At 43.1% G+C, this 19977-nt stretch overlaps 1 protein-coding gene across 3 annotated transcripts in view; it reads left to right on the forward strand.

Annotated features, from left to right (window-relative positions):
- LOC120994554 (amyloid beta precursor protein) overlaps nucleotides 1-19977 on the forward strand; it is a 243880-nt gene that overhangs the window by 152958 nt on the left and 70945 nt on the right. For all 3 annotated transcript variants that reach the window (XM_040423206.1, XM_040423205.1, XM_040423208.1), the window contains one exon: nucleotides 18763-18965. In XM_040423206.1, the coding sequence (XP_040279140.1) occupies nucleotides 18763-18965 (203 nt within the window). The remainder of the gene's footprint in view (nucleotides 1-18762; nucleotides 18966-19977) is intronic.

Consider the following 19977-nt stretch of genomic DNA (forward strand, 5'->3'; position numbering starts at 1 on the left):
GCCGCGAAGGCGCGCGCTGTCTCTGTACTATACAGGCCAGGAATAAGTCACCTTGGCGCATGTGCGGCGGCGTGCGCGTTCAGGACCTTGCGCGGCCGGGAGAAAAACCTCAGGGGGGCATCTGTCAGCAGATTTGTCCCTATGACACTGGCTGACTCTAGGAGGCTCATTTGCATATAGTAAAACATCATTTTTCTCAGCAACGCGGGCACATATGAACATGGGACCGAACATGGGACCAACACAGATGTCTTCAGCTGCCGAGCGCACATGTAACAGGTCAGACAGTGTCATAGGGACAAATCTGCAGACAGATGCCCTTTAAGGCTACCCTCTAACGCCGACCATCATTCATTCCCCGTAATGGTTTACAACAGATATGGTTTGAACTTATCTCCCCTCTTACATCAAGATATTGAGCGCTCAGGCCAAAGAGTAATAACATCTTCCGCTCTTTCTTCCGCTCTTTCTTGCCCCTTCCTTCCCACTTCCACAGCCCCTGCCCTTTTTTATTTTTCCTGGTCTGAACTAAGAACAAGATTAACAGGTAGAATTCTACCCTTGATGACCATTTGTCACAGCCTGTCCCAATACTGCACGGTTCCTCATATCTCCACCTGTATCGAGGGATTCTCTCCTTCTCTTCTCTGTAATTCTGCAGATACGGCTTAGTTTTACATCTCTGCTCTGAATTGATGAGAGGACATTTGTTGTTCTATGTAGCTTTTGAACTTCTGTAAAAAGAATTTAAAAAAGAAGAGAACCGATCCTGCTGCAGGGTTCCGTTCCTCCATTATTCCTCCTGGAAGTTTATAAATAAATTGGCCGCTTTGTCAATAAGATGCGTCCCCACAGAGGCCGACACTGTCAGCAGTGAGACTGTGTGAGAACCCTCCAGGAGGAATTACAGAGGAGCAGCACCATGCAGCGGACTGGGAAAAGATGCCCCTTAGGCCTCATGCACACGACCGTATTTTGTTTCCGTGTCCGATCCGTTTTTTTTGCGGTTAGGATGCGGACCCATTCATTTCAATGGGTCCGCAAAAAACGCAGACAGCACACCATGTGCTGTCCGCATCAGTATGTCCGTTCCGTTGCTCCGCAAAAAAAATAGTGCATGTCCTAGTTTTTTCTAGTTTGCGGAGAAGGATAGGCATTATTACAATGGATCTGCAAAAAACATATACGGTCGTGTGCATGTAGCCTTAATTGCAGTTTCAAGGAGAAAAACTGAGAAACCTGAAGGTCCACTAATGCTCCTGTGGGGCCGGGGTCCCAGATGTTTGAACCCCTAGCAATGCGCCATTTCCTCTCTTTGTGGGGAAATGTCTTTAGCATATCTCGTGTGGTTACACGTGGTGAACTACAAGTCCCAGCCTGCTATTCCATCAAAACAGGTGATCGATTTGTCCTGTCGTACAGAAGGCAAGATTTTCAACACGTCTTCTTCACAAGGTCCATCAGGACTTCTAGTCACACAGTCCAAGGTTGAAATATTCGCCAATTACTAAGGCAAGTAACGAGCCATTCAAGTGAAGGAGTTTTTTTGATTTGCCTCGCGGCTTACTGATAATGACAGAGCTCTTGACTCTCGGGCCTGCGCCGCACGTCCGCAGTTCCTGCAGAGAACGCTTGTGCAGCAGCCCCTCACGGCAAGCGCCAGTTCGCACGGCGTGTTGGTTCTGCTGCACGGCACGGTTTCATGGAGTTGATGGCTCTGCAGAGGCTAGGGGGTTTTTTTTTGTTTGTTTTTTTCTTTCAATTCGGTGTGAAGGACAAATAAGTTTTCATTTTGCAGTTTTTTCCAGATACACGCGGCTGCCTAATCTGCAAGTGACCTTTAATAGAAAATGACTTGATGTAGAAGTGTCATAAATCCAGGCCGGTGACACTGATGACATTTTAGATGAGTTGGGAAGTATATATAAAATCCGAACGTACAAGGTGAACCGAAGCATCGCTCCGGGGTAAAAATGGCTCCACCGCCATAATAGGAGAAACTTCATCCAGATGAAACTATTGTTTAAACATTCTAAGATTTTATGTTTATTGTTTAAATGTTATTATGTAACATTTTATTTTATACAATTTGTATGTAATTTATTATGTTACATCTTATCATGTTCTATTTCTATTCTTTCTTTTTTTTTACATTTTATAGCTTTAGCAGCGACTGTGTCATTGTGAATTTCAGGAGTCGCTGTGAAGCCTGAGCCTTAGGCCTCTTTCACACGACCGTATGGCTTTTTCAGTGTTATGCAGTCCGTTTTAAACGGATCCGTTGTTCCGTTTTTTGTTTCCATTGTGTTTCCGTTTCCGTTCCGTTTTTCCGTATGGCATATACAGTATACAGTAATTTCATAGATAAAATTGGGCTGGGCATAACATTTTCAATAGATGGTTCCGCAAAAACCGGAACGGATACGGAAGACATACGGATGTATTTCCGTATGCATTCCGTTTTTTTGCGGACCCATACACTTTAATGGAGCCACGGAACGTGATTTGCGGCCATATATAGGACATGTTCTATCTTTCAACGGAACGGAAAAACGGAAATACGGAAACGGAATGCATACGGAGTACATTCAGTTTTTTTTTGCGGAACCATTGAAATGAATGGGACCGTATACGGAACGCAAAAAACGGTCCGCAAAACAGAAAAAAAAAAAACAGAGCAATGAAGATAAGGAAATCTACAAGATTAGGCAAAGAGAGGCCAAGCAAGTTATAAGAACTTCTAAAGCGCAGGCAGAAGAAAAACTAGCTCAGTCTATGAAAAAAGGGGATAAGACATTCTTCAGATACATAAATGAAAAAAGGAAATTAAAACAAGGAATAACTAAATTAAAAACAAAGGACGGAAGGTATGTAGAAGAGAATAAAGGGCTAGCCGACTGCCTTAATGAATACTTCTGTTCAGTTTTTACAAAAGAAAAAGGAGAAGGACCTCCACTAGAAAGGATGACTAATAAATCGTTGGATGCATGTATCTTTACAGAGGAAGATGTTCTAAGTTTGCTGTCTAAGGTAAAGACAAATAAGTCACAGGGGCCTGATGAGATACACCCAAAATTATTAAAAGAGCTTAGTGGTGAGCTGGCAAAACCGTTAACAGATTTATTTAACCAATCATTAGTAACAGGAGTCGTCCCGGAAGATTGGAAATTGGCAAATGTCGTGCCCATTCACAAGAAATCGAGCAACTATAGACCAGTGAGTCTGACATCAATAGTAGGCAAATTAATGGAAACCCTATTAAAGGATAGGATTGTGGAACATCTAAAATCCCATGGATTGCAAGATGAAAAACAACATGGGTTTACTTCAGGGAGATCATGTCAAACAAATCTTATAGATTTTTTTGACTGGGTGAATAAAATAATAGACGGTGGAGGTGCAGTAGACATCGCATATCTAGATTTTAGTAAGGCTTTTGACACTGTCCCACATAGAAGACTTATCAATAAACTGCAGTCATTGAGCATGGACTCCCATATTGTTGAGTGGATTAGGCAGTGGCTGAGTGACAGACAGCAGAGGGTTGTAGTCAATGGAGAACATTCAAAAAAAGGTCATGTTACCAGTGGGGTTCCACAGGGATCTGTACTGGGACCAATTTTGTTTAATATCTTCATAAGTGATATTGCAAAAGGCCTCGATGGTAAGGTTTGTCTTTTTGCTGATGACACAAAGATATGTAACAGGGTTGATGTTCCTGGAGGGAAACGCCAAATGGAAAAGGATTTAGGAAAACTAGAAGAATGGTCAGAACTCTGGAAACTGAAATTTAATGTGGATAAGTGCAAGATAATGCACCTGGGGCGTAAAACCCAAGGGCAGAATATAGAATATTTGACACAGTCCTGACCTCAGTATCTGAGGAAAGGGATTTAGGAGTAATTATTTCAGAAGACTTAAAGGTGGGAAGACAATGTAATAGAGCAGCACGAAATGCCAGCAGAATGCTTGGATGTATAGGGAGAGGTATAAGCAGTAGAAAGAGTGAAGTGCTTATGCCGCTGTACAGAACACTGGTGAGACCTCACTTGGAGTATTGTGCGCAGTACTGGAGGCCATATCTCCAGAAGGATATAGATACTTTAGAGAGAGTTCAGAGAAGAGCTACTAAACTAGTACATGGATTGCAGGATAAAACTTACCAGGAAAGGTTAAAGGACCTTAACATGTATAGCTTGGAAGAAAGAAGAGACAGAGGGGATATGATAGAAACTTTTAAATACATAAAGGGAATCAACTCGGTAAAAGAGGAGAGCATATTTAAAAGAAGAAAAACTGCTACAAGAGGACACAGTTTTAAATTAGAGGGGCAAAGGTTTAAAAGTAATATCAGGAAGTATTACTTTACTGAGAGAGTAGTGGATGCATGGAATAGCCTTCCTGCAGAAGTGGTAGCTGCAAATACAGTGAAGGGGTTTAAGCATGCATGGGATAGGCATAAGGCTATCCTTCATATAAGATAGGGCCAGGGGCTATCCATAGTATTCAGTATATTGGGCAGACTGGATGGGCCAAATGGTTCTTATCTGCCGACACATTCTATGTTTCTATGTGTGAAAGAGGCCTTAGGGCTCACACACACAAATGTACTCCGACTCCGACATCCATAGACTTGCACGGGCTCCGACTATATCTCTGTATGCCTGGGAGTTCATGCAAAGAAGCCGTTTTTTTCTATTGGATTCCATATGAATTTGACAGAAAGAGAAATTTGCAACTTTGGATGCCATAGTACAGTTCTTTTCCTCCAGGGGCAGGGAAATGGCCCCTACAGTCGGCACTATATGAACCACCATATGGCAGCAGTGCCATAGTCCATAGTAAGGGGACACAACGATTATTTGTGCCTCCCGGCAGCCTAAATGAAGGGTTTTTATGGGATTGTAATATTGATGACCTAGCCATGACATCCATGTGCTGTCCCCATCCGTAGGTCCATTCCGAAAATGATAGAACATGTCCTCTTCTGGGCCGCAAAAAAAATTTGGGTGGCGCATGGATGGTTTGCTGTCTCCAAAACTGATACCATCGTGTGCATGAGGCCTTACGTTTTGATGTCTTATTTTTTTTATATATGTGTATTCCCTGAATTGTTATGCGCTATGGTATATGTTGGTGCTATATAAATAACGACTATTATAAGTTATGGTCCTTTTATTCTGGCAAATTTTTAACAAATACCAGTCGATTGACGGCCGTTATTAGCTTCATTTTGACTCTTTTGTGCTTGGAGGGGGGGGGGTAAGAGTGATAGATAATGCGCCCCCGCCCCCCAATACACTGCATAATATGTCAGCAGCACATCCCTTTTTTAGATGGAGGGATGTAGAGTTAGCAAGTGATTTCTTTTTTTTTTTTTCCTACCACATTCGGGGCATACACAGATCTCATATGACTCCATAGCAAAGTTTAGTGTGTGTTTTTTTTTTTTTTGTAAGAAGTTGAAGAAATTTTGCTTAAAAAAATCCACCCACATCTGTGTCAGAAAAAGCGTAACAGGTGCTTTATTCTGAACACCGTATTCTCCAATGTGTTTACCAGACAACTGGCATAAATGCACTGAAGGATCTTCCCCATACAGCTCTGTGTCTGCTCCTTCCCTCAGTGTATTATAAATCTGTCTGCCTGAAGCCACCACTAGGGGGAGCTCAGTTTATAGGAATTTATAAAGTTGCCATTGACAGCAATGGTCACTGTTAAAATGTCTTTGGACTGAGCACCCCATAGTGGCGACTGCATGAAAATGCAGTTTTTTCATATTGTGAACAGAAGAAAGAGTTCAGCGCATCCTTCCTTTCTCCCCGACACATGGTCTGCCCTCATGGAAGGTGCACCGCTAGACCAGATAAAAGATGCAGATGAGAATTTCCTCGTATCTTGGCTGATCGCTGCCCGGGAACGAGTATCCGGATGGGACGGTGTAACTGTGTGCGAAGAAACGCTGCGGCATCAGGCTTCTGTATACAGGAGATTATGTCATTAATATGGAGTGAGCGTTCCGGATAAGTCACATCATGGTAATTAATACCTCGGGAGTACTCGTAGGTACGGAGGATGGGCTACACACCAGAGCAATTACAGGTGTAAAGAGGGAATTTGACGATAAACGAGGGTTTTCACTAGAATGGACATATGGCTGACTAATTACCTGCACAGATGACGTTCCTTCCCCCAGGCGGGGACATACATTACCCATGTGTCTGTGCCAGATACACGTACCGCCATACTGACCCACTTTCCGTTCTCCTTCAGTTTATCCTGTGCGCATAGCTTCCATGTATAGTTTATTAGTGATGCTGCAGTTGTTGTAAATCCAAAAACATCCTAGAAAAGAAGAAAATGAAAGGAATGTATAATATAAAATATAATACCATGTACTCAGTGGGCAAATCGTAGATATTATTTATTACCAATTATAAGATATTGGGTGTTTTGTATTGGTGTTTTTTTCCAGATTTTTTATTTTTAATTCACTTATTTGAAGCCCAAGTAGGGGTCTTTATTCTGAGATCCTCTGATTGCTCATATAATACACTGCAAAACCTCTGTATTGCCATGAAGTACGGTATGTCTGTCGGGCATCCCAATAGGCCCCATTGATTGCCTTGACAACCCATCGGCATCCCACACATCACAGTGGTGGAGCCCCCCCCCCCCCATATCTAACCTACTTGGGTCCCATGTACACAACCACATTTTCGGTCTGCAGCCGATCCACATTTTTTTGCGAATCAGATGCAGGCCCATTTATTTCAATGGGGCCGTAAAAAATGCAGACAGAACACCATGTCCTATTCTTGTGAATGGGACGGAGGAGTTGCAATTACACCGCTCACCACTGTGATGTCGATGGCGAGCGGGAGCGCTGTGTTGTCGTCAAACAGCTGATTGGCGGGGGTGGCGGCAGTCAGACCCCCCACCGATCTGATAATTATGACCTATTCTGAGGATAGGTCATCAATATAGAAAACCTGCCAAGCACTTTAATGCTACACTCGCTATTGACTGCATCATCTAAGAAGAAAATTGGGGCTCATAGGTGTGTAAAGAGGGCAGAGCCAGTGGCTTTAATTAGAGCCCCAGCTGCTGTGACAGACCTTTGGCACCCTGTGATTGTGTTGCAGAAGTTTTGGGAGGTGACAGATGAATCCCCCTTCCAATGTCCAACTTAGATATTGTGGTTGCTTTTGACTATGGCATCTAAGGGGGTTAAGCATCCGTTGTAATATGCAGGCCTTTACAAAACTTTGGCGTATCCACCGCCTGTCTTAATCTACGCCAGCTCCCTTGCTGGTGTAGATTTATACCATTTTCTACGTCTAAAACAGTCATAGAAAATGATAAATGAGATGGAACCGCTGGTTCACCCCCGTCCATGCCACGTCCCCCTTTTTTAGACCTGGCGTGAGCGGGGAAAAGTCGTAGAACGTGACGCAAATATACTTTCTGCTGCAATCTGCAACATATATATGCCAAAAAGTGGCGTATATCTGTTTGTAAATGACCCCCATTGTTTTGTATTTTTGGGTGCCCACCGTTATAGCTTCCTCATAGCTTGTCCGTTTTCTCTAATGATTGGAATATTTTCCTAGTTTCACATTACATTCAAGTCCACAAGTTCTTGCAAAATTGGGCGGACTTGTATTACAGTTCGGGCCATCATCCCCTGCTCACATGTTAGCCGTCGTTCCTTTCATTTGGCTTCCCATGGGATAAAAGTCACTGACACACTCTCTCTCTCAAAAAATATAATTTTATTTTTTTTTTTTTTTTTTTTTGGGGGGTTCTCTAATGCTCTCTGATAGATTGGCACCAAGTACGTATGGTATGGTAATTTATAGTAAAATAGCACTTTGCTAAATTTTGAAAAATGTAATGCTAACATAGGGTGGCAAGAGTCATGTGTGGGCAGCGGCTCTGGGAGCTGGTCTACCTGTCTGAGCGGCTCCACGTTACCGCCCGCACTACAGCAGTTTCCCACTCATCTGCAGGCGCATGAATTCATTTCATTTGACATCATTGATCTTGGCCTTGCACTGGTGACAGCGTGGAGATAATTGGTTTCCCTTGCTCCGGTTCTAAACTCACACAAGTCCGAGAGAGAGACGGGTCTGTGAACACTGCAGCTAATGGCGGAGAAGAAGAATAAAGGAACTGATGAAGCAGCTTATCGCTTTGAAAAGCAATTGCCAGAATGCTGTGTCTGCAGCAGCGTACGGCACCGGGGTATACAACTGTGACTGTTTGTGATGAACTAGCGCTGTACAGAAACAATGGATCTAATCTGAGATATAATGACTGGGAAATTTTTTTATCTGCTCTCCGTTTATCAGGGCGCCCATCCAGACACCGCTTGTTATGTCGTTTCAGAAGCCCCTAAATACTGTGCCGGTCGATTGGAAATTTTCCAATCATGTGTTTTCCACTCATGTGTCTTAGCTTCGTGTTGACTGTTGATCAGTGTAAGGATCAAACACCAAGTCATTCACCTGGATTAGAAAAGGTCCATTTCTCTTCTCTTTTTTTGTTTCAAAAACAGCACCACACTTATTCATGGTCTGGGGATGGTCTTGCAGCTCATCTCCATTCAAGTGAATTGGGTCATTCGTTGCTACGAGGAGGGTCGAAGCAAACCCTTCTCTTTTAATCCCAGCCAACCCCTTTAATGGGAATACAACAAAAAGGACAATATTCAGTCCCCATCTTCTGTCCCTGTTAAAAACCACAGACTTAATTTCATCCCAATTAAAACCATATTGCCAAAAATCACCCGTAAAAGGGGCTTACACATTTCAACCCTACACATAGCTTCTTCGTCATAACAGTCCTATGAAACCATCAATGCTCCATGGACACTTTGGCTTATATTGGAGTCTGTTGGGTTTCATCATGGTCACTGCCATTTGATAGAAGGAATAGCAATGCATGGTATTCCTTCCTTCAAATTTTTCAAAATCTGTAACAGAGACCTCTAATGGAATCTCCAACTCCAATGTGAATACAATGGTCCATGAAGTTACAGTGTTAATTGGTTCCAGGACAACCATTACCAGTATTTTGAAACCATTTTACCAGAGAAGTGACCTTGATTGGTTGGATTGGAGTCTGGGGCATTGTATGTTGAGTCTAGTTTAAACTACGATGGGTCAGAAAAGTCCATTGTATGAGGAAAATATTGTATCCTGAGGAAGCACTGTACAGCCTTAGAGAAGGTCAGTATTTATAGTATATATAGTATATATAGTGTGCTTGATGGTTTGGAGAGTGGAAGAAGGCAATTGTAAAGAGGAAAAGAGACCCATGAGAAGTCCTGAACAGAAAGGTTCTCAGAGGTTTTGATTGGTACCAAGAGAGAAGCTCGTGGATTTATTTGGAGATTAGGTTTAAAGAGATTGTATTCTCAAAATCATGATTGTGCATTTTTCTTCTCTCTTTTAAATTACTGAAATTCCCTGTTCTGTAGAGATCTCTTCTCTGCAGACTTATCATTACAATGACAGGTAAGGCCAAGTTCACACTTCAGTTTTTGGGTCAGTTCTTTCCATCAGTTATTATGAGCCTACTGAGAAATAAGGTATAATGGAAGGATCTGCACCTGTTCTGTGTTTTTGACCCAAACCTGGTTTTGGCTCCCAATAACTAGAAAACACTGACCGAATAACTGAAGTGTGAACTTGGCCTAACACCTACATAAGTTTTGAAACTTGAGGCAAATAGCAAAAGATCCACCATGAACCCTAAGCAATAAATACAGCTCACCTCCTCCCCCTCCCTGCGCAGTGACCTCTGCACGGGTCACACAACATGCCAAAAACACTAATCAATAAGTCCTCTCAAGTTTCCTACTTGCCTGAATTGCTGTTAGCAGTGCAGAATAGCAGCTCACGCAAGATAGCTGCCCCCATAATCATATATGAAAAATGAAATAAAAGAATCTACAATCAGAAAAAAAAGACCCGTTAAGAGCGCTAAGTCTGCTGTCTGCCGCTCTGTTCGGGCTCTGTGGTTCCCAGGCTATCTTCACTGGGCATCTGGTCTCCACCTGTAAATTTCTACACAAACGGGATCGCCTGTGCTGCTGTAACAGCCAATGCATGGCTTAGAGACATCACCATGGAGGCCTGTCATTGGCTGCAGCTAAGCACGTGACCCCATCAATGCAGAAGATGACAGGTTGTAATTGGAAGTCCACTGATGAAAGCCAGGAAGCTTCGGAGCCTGAATAGAGCTGATTTTAGCCATATTCCATCCTGATTATGGGGGCAGCTATCTTGTATGAGCTGATGCTCTTCACTATTAACAAGAATTCAGGTGAACATTTCCGGCAGAGAACAGTCTGCCGGTGTTCACCAGATGCAGCATTGCCGGATTCAACAGATCACCAGGGATCCGGCGGTGATCTGGCCACTTTCTGACATAAATGTCAAGTTTGGGCCAGACAAAACACGTTGTGTGCATTTGTGCCAGATCAGGCAGTAGGATCTGCTTGACGGGGATAAGAATGAGGTGTCTCCAGAGGACTCATTAATGAGTGTTGTGGATATGCTCTGTGACCCATGCAGAGGTCATTGTGCAGGGAGGGGGAGGAGGTGAGCCATAGTTACTTACGGTTCTGAATAGAGTGGCGAGGAGCAGGAAAGTATAAATATTTTAGCCAGTACCTAAAATCCTGGACAGCCCCTATAAATTGGTGAAATAATGAGTTCTCTAATATTAAATGACGCCCTGTATATAACATGTTTGGTATTTGTTTCCAAGCATTCGTTCCCTAGTGCCATAATGCCACTGGATCACTCGTTCATTATTGCCGACAGATTGTTCTCCAGTCAAGTATTAAAGTAATCTGTTACGAGATAAGTATGTGCAGATACCAAGTCGTTATGGGCTCTCTCTTTTTTAATATAGTGAATTTAACACTGGCGATTAGGATTCTTCTTTCATTTAGAAGCACAATGCTCTCTACATCTTAATTGAAAATACCGACTTCAAAAAACATTTAGATGCAAAAGAGCAAATTTCTTGCCGAGATTAATGTCTCCGATAGGCCCGGCAGACAGCGGAGACAAAGATGTTCTCAATAAGTCAGGATTTTTTATTTTTTTTTTGTAATGGTTCATTTCAGGTTTCAAATCGTTTGTCATTGTTTCCAAAAGGGGGAAGGAAAATTAGACAATGCGCTCCTTAATTCTTTTGCTACAGTTATTCCGCAAGAGTCGGGTGAACAAATGTACAGGAAGCTATCCAAGCGCCTTTGATTCGTATTGGAAGGGAAATGATTTTCCGGTTGTGCTTTTACTTCTCCATTTTTTAAGCCCTTGAGTTAATTATCTTCAATGTATCTTGAGATGCTTTTTTGGGCGCTCATAATGTTATCTGAAGTTTGAGAGGTTGTCCAGCCATTTTAAATTATGGCCTATCTTCAGTAAAGGACATCACTAGCTTATCGGTGGGTACCAGCACTCTGCGCCCCTGACAATCAGCAGTTCTGTGTAGCTCTATTGCTGTAAGTCACCGACAAAACTATTCTGTACAGTGAACATTGTAGTGGACAGTGCTCGTCACTGCAGTGCTGCTCCATTGAAGTTAATGGTAGCTAGGGGAAGGCAGAGTAGGCAGCTGCCTAGGGCACCTTTGAGGTAAGAAGAGCTATAACCTGCCTGTATTTTATTTTTTTTACAAACCAATTGGTTGTCGTGTCCGTACTCATAATGTTGCAGGTGGGTGGATAATAATAGGGTCATTTATTAAAGGGAGTCTGTCACCTCCATATGGCCATATACAGTGCTTACATGGCTCTGTAGCACACCTATACAGGATTGTAACGGTACCTTTGTTCTTTTCTTTAGACTTACACAAGCAGGAAAAAACTAAGTTTAATTCATATGCAAATGAGCACTCGCAAGTGCCCAGGGGCGGCGTTCAGTGTGTAAGTGCCCAGGGGCGACGTTCAGTGTGTAGGTGCCCAGGCTGCTCTGCCTTCTTTTCACTTTACTCTTCCCCAGCCTCTTCCTTTGCACGCCCTCCAAGTCCTTTACGTCATCGCTAGGTCCGACCAAGATCCCACGCCTGTGCACTGCTTTGCCGGGCTTGGGCATGCACACGGTGATGCCCATTGTGGGCACTGCATCGCTTCACCTAGTGCGCATGCCCTCGGCCGGACCTATAGATGAGGCAAGAGACTTGGAGGGCGGGCAAAGGCAGAGACTGGGGAGGAGTAAAGTGAAAAGAAGGCAGAGCAGCCTGGGCACCTACACACTGAACGCCGCCCCTGGGCACCTACACACTAAACGCCGCGACTGGGCACCTACACACTGACTGAACGCCGCCCCTGGGCACCTACACACTAAACGCCGCCACTGGGCACCTACACACTGACTGAACGCCGCCCCTGGGCACTTACACACTAAACGCCGCCACTGGGCACCTACACACTGACTGAACGCCGCCCCTGGGCACCTACACACTAAACGCCGCCCCTGGGCACTTACACACTAAACGCCGCCACTGGGCACCTACACACTGACTGAACGCCGCCCCTGGGCACTTACACACTAAACGCCGCCACTGGGCACCTACACACTGACTGAACGCCGCCCCTGGGCACCTACACACTAAACGCCGCCCCTGGGCACTTACACACTAAACGTCGCCCCTGGGCACTTACACACTGAACGTCGCCCCTGGGCACCTACACACTGAACGTCGCCCCTGGGCACTTACACACTGAACGTCGCCCCTGGGCACTTACACACTGAACGCCGCCCCTGGGCACTTGCGAGTGCTCATTTGCATATTAATTAAACTTAGTTTTTCCTTCTTGTGCAAGTCTAAAGAAAAGAACAAAGGTACCGTTACAATCCAGTATAGGTGTGCTACAGAGCCATGTAAGCACTGTATATGGCCTTATGGAGGTGACAGACTCCCTTTAAGACGGTCTAGCCCGCCCACGCCACAACCCCCTTTTTTAGAACTGGCGTATGTGGTGTGGAAGGGGAAGAAGTCACAGATTTGGCTGCAAATCCCCTTTGCAACAGAGTCTGCGACAGAGATACATTAAGTGGCATATATCTAATTATAAATGACTCCCTATGTGTGTGTCTCTTTAGTGCACTGATGAGATAACGGTGTAGAGAAATAGCCATTCGCCATGTGACAGAACTACTGTAACCGTCTAGTGTTTCCCTGTAAGAGCAGCTTATTGAAAAGAGCTGTCATGGGAGGTGTTCGTATAGTAAAAACCGTAAGGAATAGGTTGGGAGAGAACTAGACTTGTGTGGACCAAATGAGAAGCGATCGAAATGGAGAATATGTATTCTAGATAGGCAAGGAATTGATGGGGAAGAGGCCTGGGGGGCAATTACATGAATGATTATCCATATGAGAGCAGTCATACTGAACTTTAGGGGCCAAGACTGGAGAGGATTGCGTTCTGAAACCCCTGCCTTTTACACCAAGAGAGGTTGCCCTGTCCCTGGTTAGTCCGTAGGAAGAAATGATACTTTGGACAGAGAAGCAGGGTGCCTAGAAGGTGTCAGTGATCTAAGCCGTTGAGCTCTAGGATGGCACGTCCAGAAGAGTAAGCTGCATATACTTCAATTGGAGAACATTGGGTCTTCCATGTCTTGTTCAAGGAATCCACTTTCCATGTCCTGACTTTTTGTTGAACTATCAGCTATTAGCTGGAGAAGTAATACGTCTGGTTAGGCAGGAGGTAGATCTCAGACTACTTCAGACTCTCATTAGTCAATGCAGCAAACATTGGTGACCATAACTGGGTCCTAATTGGGTAGAGTTAAAAATGGCCAGCATTGAAGAACGGTGAGAATATATTTTCATATGGTGGATCCGCAGTCTGCACCATATTGTACGGATTACTTTTGCTGCCAGTTTCACTCTCTTCATTGCAGAAAGTGAATTCTGCGGCAGAGATCCACAATGTAAATTGGCGTACCACGTTCTGGGCAGATTGAGGTGTGGACACTCTCTGCAGTGTTAGAATTGGATTTACTAAGCTGCCTGCCCGCTAAGTGACATTATATATTTAAACAACTTGCGTTCACGGTAACAAAAGAAGAATTTGACTTTGAATGCCGGGATCAAGCTTTTAAATGGTTTTCATAACTTTTGTCAGATAAACCGAAAGGAATTTAAGACATCAAAGATTGTAAATGTGACCGTGGAGTCGGCATCGTTTTTTTCTTTCAGAACCCCGCTGGGTACAAGCCGTGCAATTAGTTACATCTCTCTTAGGCTAAGCCAGGAATCCTGACCTAGAGGAATCAAGCTTTCCAAACCAATGGTTGCATGATTTGCCCTCAGCCGTTTTCAGGAATCGTATTTTCTACAGTATAATCCAATATCTGAATTAGCGGTTTCAGCAAAGCAGTTTCAAGAAAGTATCCTAAGACAGGGTCAGATTGTCCCATTGAAGTACCAGATCGTCCTACAGTGGACTCGGGCTCTGACACTGTAATGAGCTTCAAAGGTCAGGCAGAAGACAACCCCGTTTCGAGGTGACTTTGGAGTAAACACTGGGATTTCTTTCTTATGGGGTGAGTCAAATATATTACATCATGGGCGTAAAATGAAAAGAAAAAAATAATCAAGGGAATAAAAAGTAGATGCCCACATGCTCTGTATAGATGGGTAGTGGACCCTCTGGCCCATGTTCTCTGGTAGGCCTAAGGAACCCCAGTCTTTCTTCCAAAAGCAATTGAAAAGTTTTTACCCATTAGCACCTTGAGGTCTATAAGGCTATACTGCTACTGCAACCTCATTGTTTCCCTCTCGGAAACATGGTCGCGGGTGACCTTGTGAAAGTAAAAAAAAAAAAAAAAAACCACAATCAAACTGAGTTTTTTCAGCAGTTGCAGGTGGCGTTGAGCAAACTTGTGTTTTCAAATTCGGCGTACAAGGTTTGGGTTCAGTTTATCTAAGATTTCCGTTATGGAAATTCAGAATTCTTAGATAACCCGAATCCGAACCTTGTACTCTGAACTTGAAAACACAAGTTTGCTCAACACTAGTTTCAGGCACAGACAGAGACCTTGTTTATCATAGGGATACTTTGCAAGGGTTGTACAGAATTACAAAAACATGGCTGCCGTTTGTCCAAAAACAGCACCACTCCAGTCCATTGGTTGTCTGGTATAGCAATTAGGCTCTGTTAAATTAATTGTGGCTGAGCCGCAATACCACAAATAACTTGTGGACAGATGTGGAGCTGTTTTTTGAAGAAAGCATTCATGTTTTCCCAAACCTGGACAACCCCTTTTATGAGTCGCGCTCCACCAAAATGTTGCCATGTATCATTTGCCTTTTAGGGATTTTCTGAGTTAGTTAATACATTCCCTGCCTTATACTTTTTTAACAGAAAAAAAAATAATTCAGATTCTGGACCCCCTTTACCATGCTCAGATTCTGGACCCCCTTTACCATGCTCAGATTCTGGACCCCCTTTACCATACTCGGATTCTGGACCCCCTTTACCATACTCGGATTCTGGACCCCCTTTACCATACTCGGATTCTGGACCCCCTTTACTATACTCGGATTCTGGACCCCCTTTACTATACTCGGATTCTGGACCCCCTTTACCATACTCGGATTCTGGACCCCCTTTACCATACTCGGATTCTGGACCCCCTTTACCATACTCGGATTCTGGACCCCCTTTACCATACTCGGATTCTGGACCCCCTTTACCATACTCGGATTCTGGACCCCCTTTACCATACTCGGATCCTGGACCCCCTTTACCATACTCGGATCCTGGACCCCCTTTACCATACTCGGATCCTGGACCCCCTTTACCATACTCGGATTCTGGACCCCCTTTACCATACTCGGATTCTGGACCCCCCTTTACCATACTCGGATTCTGGACCCCCCTTTACCATACTCGGATTCTGGACCCCCCTTTACCATACTCGGATTCTGGACCCCCCTTTACCATACTCGCATTCTGGACCCCCTTTACCATACTCGCATTCTGGACCCCCTTTACCATACTCAGATTCTGGACCCCCTTGCTGTAACTGCCGCAGCCATTAGATCATGTTTTCGGTTGTGATGACAGCCCATGTACCACCCTTGACCACTGCAGACAAATAGGCCCCTGGCAGACAAGCGTGAGCGGATTAGGTCCGGATGCGTTGAGTGAAAAATGCGCGATTTCGCAAGCAGGTTCATTCAGTTTGGTCTGCGATCGCCTTCAGTTGTTCAGTTTTTATCGTATGAGTGCAATTCGATTTAATGTGTTTTGTACGCGCGTGATAACAGACTGAATGTTTACAAACAACATCTCCTTAGCAACCATCAGTGAAAAACGCATCGCATCCGCACTTGATTTCAGATGCGATTTTCACGCAGCCCCATTCACTTCTATGGGGCCAGCGTTGCATGAAAATTGCAGAATATAGAACATGCTGCGATTTTCACGCAACGCACAAGTGATTAGTGAAAACCAACGCTCATGTACACAGACCCATTGAAATGAATGGGTCCGGATTCCGTGTGGGCGCAATGCGTTCGCATCACTCATTGCACCCGCGCAGAATACTCGCTCGTGTGAAAGGGGCCTTACTGGCCTCACCTATACACAGCACGACAGTGATTGGCTGCGATGGTCACGTGTAATATGTGCATGTCACGTGACATGTTATGTGCATATATGTGCAGTCCTGAAAACCAAGCATCAGCAGCGCTGGAACGGGGAGGGTTTGGAACTTTTTTTAAATTATTTTAATCCATGCACCTGCTTTACAATTACTAATACATGATTTATTGTCTTATTATGCAGTTTCTAAGTTATAGGATCCTTCTGACTTTACTGGTAATATCTAGAGTCCTGTAGACTAATATAATGTATAATTTAGATATTGACAGTAAAGTCAGAAGGATCCTCTAACCATATGATGTGGTATGGGGGCTTCAAACATCTGTAGTCTACTGAAAAATGTACTTAACAGGCTGGATTATTCAGAGTCGACCATTGCCATTCCTAAGAATAAAGAAATCCCATGGAAATGTGGGCAAATGTGGTGGATCTGAAAAAATAGTCTAATATCTTATTAACATGCCATAAAAAATATTCCCGTGAAAAGCTCTACTTGCATGGGCAGTTCTTCTTTCATAATCTCATTGCCTCCCTCGAGCTCCACTGTTAATCTTGTTGAGGTGTGATAATCCTCTCATATGTTGCCTTCTAGGAAGAGGATTTGGTGACGTCATAGGCATAAAAATTTGAATACAGTGAAAATACCAAATAAAAAGAGACGTGTCCTTCAGCATCCCTAGTCTTAAACTCGCAAGTTTACTATTTGCTAGGCCGGACGTGCATGGGTGTGGGCTTCTGTCACTACCGGGAGCATTGGGTACTGCCCTGAATTTTACAAGGTTAGGATGGTAAATAGAGACAAGCAGATCACTCAAAATTTGATTCAGCCTAATCAGTCGATCGGTTTGATTCCACCCGAACTGAAAGTGCTCCAGTTGGGCTGAAAATGTGTGTATGACAATCTGAGGTCTACTATGACTCTCTAGTCTCACATTTTTAGATTCTTATTTATTTTTCACTCTCGTTTCTCTCATTCTCTTTCCTCCCCAAAATTCGCCTGAATCAGGTCACCGAAAATTTGGATGTAAATTGAAATTTTCAAAAATTCACGTCGAATTTGATTCATTTACCGCTCATCTGCTCATATCTAATGTTAACTGTTCCTCACAGCTGCTTCTGATGAGGAGAAAGTGAAATCTAGCGATACTGTCAGCAGTCAGCCTACTGGTGAGTTTCCTTCTCTATATTGAAGGAAGCACGGTGGCTCGGTGGTTAGCACTGGTGCCTTCCAGCAATGGGGTCCTGTGTTTGAATCTGACCATGGATAACATCTGCATGGAGTTTGTATGTTCTCCCCATGTTTACATGGGTTTCCTCCACACTCCAAAGACATACTGATAGGGAACTTAGATTGTGAGCCCCATTTGGGACAGAGTGATGCTAATGAAGTGTTGATCAGGGTATGGTGGCTCACTCTGTATGCGGCTATGGAAGTGGGTGCTACTAAGTCTGTTATGACTCACCCAGTCATAAATGAAATAGCGTATGAAAGTATATAGAGAGACTGAGCACTCACCAGCTGGACCAATTGAAGACCAAGAACAAGTGTATATATAACAATTTAATTTATTAATAGAATATTTATAAATAGCCCTAAAACTATAATGCAATAAAACTATGGCAATAAGAGATCAAAGTAATAACTAAAGGACAATAAGATATAAAATATGCACCTATAATGCAGTGAAATAGACAATGCTAAAAAAGTAAAAAAGTAAAAAGGGCAAATAAATATAAAACCAGGTGTATAAGTGGTTAGAATATTCGATGGATATTCGATAGTTGTTCGATAAGCTGGTGAGTGCTCAGTCTCTCTATATACTTTCATAGTGATGCTAATGTCTGTAAAGTGCTGTAGAATATGTCAGCGTTATATAATTGCGTATAATAAATTAACTCAACGAGAAAAAAAAATACCCAAATTTGGTATACTATGGTTATAGTAGGTGCACAAATCAATAAGTTACATTGCATTTCAGTAAAGATCTGCCCTGTAATCACTCACAAGGTGAGTGTTCTGTGTTTGTGGCAGACAGTGACCAGACTTAAAAAAGTCTTACTTTACTAAGTAGCGATGTTGATTGGATTTCTGATAAGCTAAAGGTTTGTAAATTATTTTGCAGTGACGACAAAGCCCTTCAAGGACGTCAAGAAGAGGAGGAAGAGGTTGTAGAAGTGGAGGAAGAAGAGGTTGATGATGATGAAGATGATGGAGACGATATGGAAGAGGAACCTGAAGAACCCTTTGAGGAAGCCACCGAGCGGACTACAAGCATCGCCACAACCACTACCACAACTACAGAATCCGTAGAAGAAGTTGTCAGAGGTAATTACACTATTCGTATCTCATATGATAATCTTTTATAAGTGATATACTTGTTTAATAGCATTTAATGAGCCCTTTAATCAGAAAAGGTTTTATGGAATGTAATCCTATCTTGGTTCAGGTTCATTGACAAAAAAAAAAAAAAAAGTTATAAATCTGATAAATATCCTAAATGTTTTAAAGCTGTAGAAAACACAGTAAAATTCCAATAATCCAGCTTCATCGAGTATCCAAAATGGCGGGTAATTAAACAAAACACACACATATACATACGGTGATGGCATCTAGCTTTTATTTTTTTTATTTTTATTATTTGTCAGAATAAAGAATTTATGCAAATGCAGTTTTCAGATCTACCCTGGTCTAAACTACGATGAATACATAGTGATACTTTTACAGTCCTCTTCTAGTCAAAATTGGATCATAGTAACAAAGACTTAAAAAGACATCCGTCCATCCAGTTCAGCCTGTAATCCTGCAAATTTGATCCAGAAGAAGGCAAAAAACCTTCATGAAGTAAATGCCAAGTCTCATTTTAGGGGAAAAAAATTATATCCTGACTCCCATCGCCACCTCCTCTCGCAGAGAGTTCCATAGAGGCTATGGAACTGATCTTACTATAAAAAAAATTCTTCTGTTTCTGTAGAAACCTTCTGTCCTGTTGACCAGGGGTAAGCAACCTTCGGCACTCCAGCTGTTGTGAAATTACGATTCCCAGCATGCTCCATTTATTTCTGTGGGAGTTCTGAGAAGAACGGAGCAAGTATGCATGCTGGGAGTTGTAGTTTCAGAACAGCTGGAGTGCCGAAAGTTGCCTATCCCTGCTCTAGACATAGAAGATGTCCCCTCGTTAAAGTCCTGGGTATGAGTAGATCATGGGAGAGATCTTCACTTTCCAGTCTTCTTGGATTACATGACCCAGATTAGCAGATTGCAGTTGCGTTTCATCACAACTAAAGATTTCTGTCTGTTGAGAAGACTGATTCATCTATTAGAAAGCAGCGCCCATGGA

Source organism: Bufo bufo, chromosome 3 (assembly GCF_905171765.1).
Source record: "Bufo bufo chromosome 3, aBufBuf1.1, whole genome shotgun sequence".
Classification (NCBI taxonomy): Eukaryota; Metazoa; Chordata; class Amphibia; order Anura; family Bufonidae; genus Bufo; species Bufo bufo.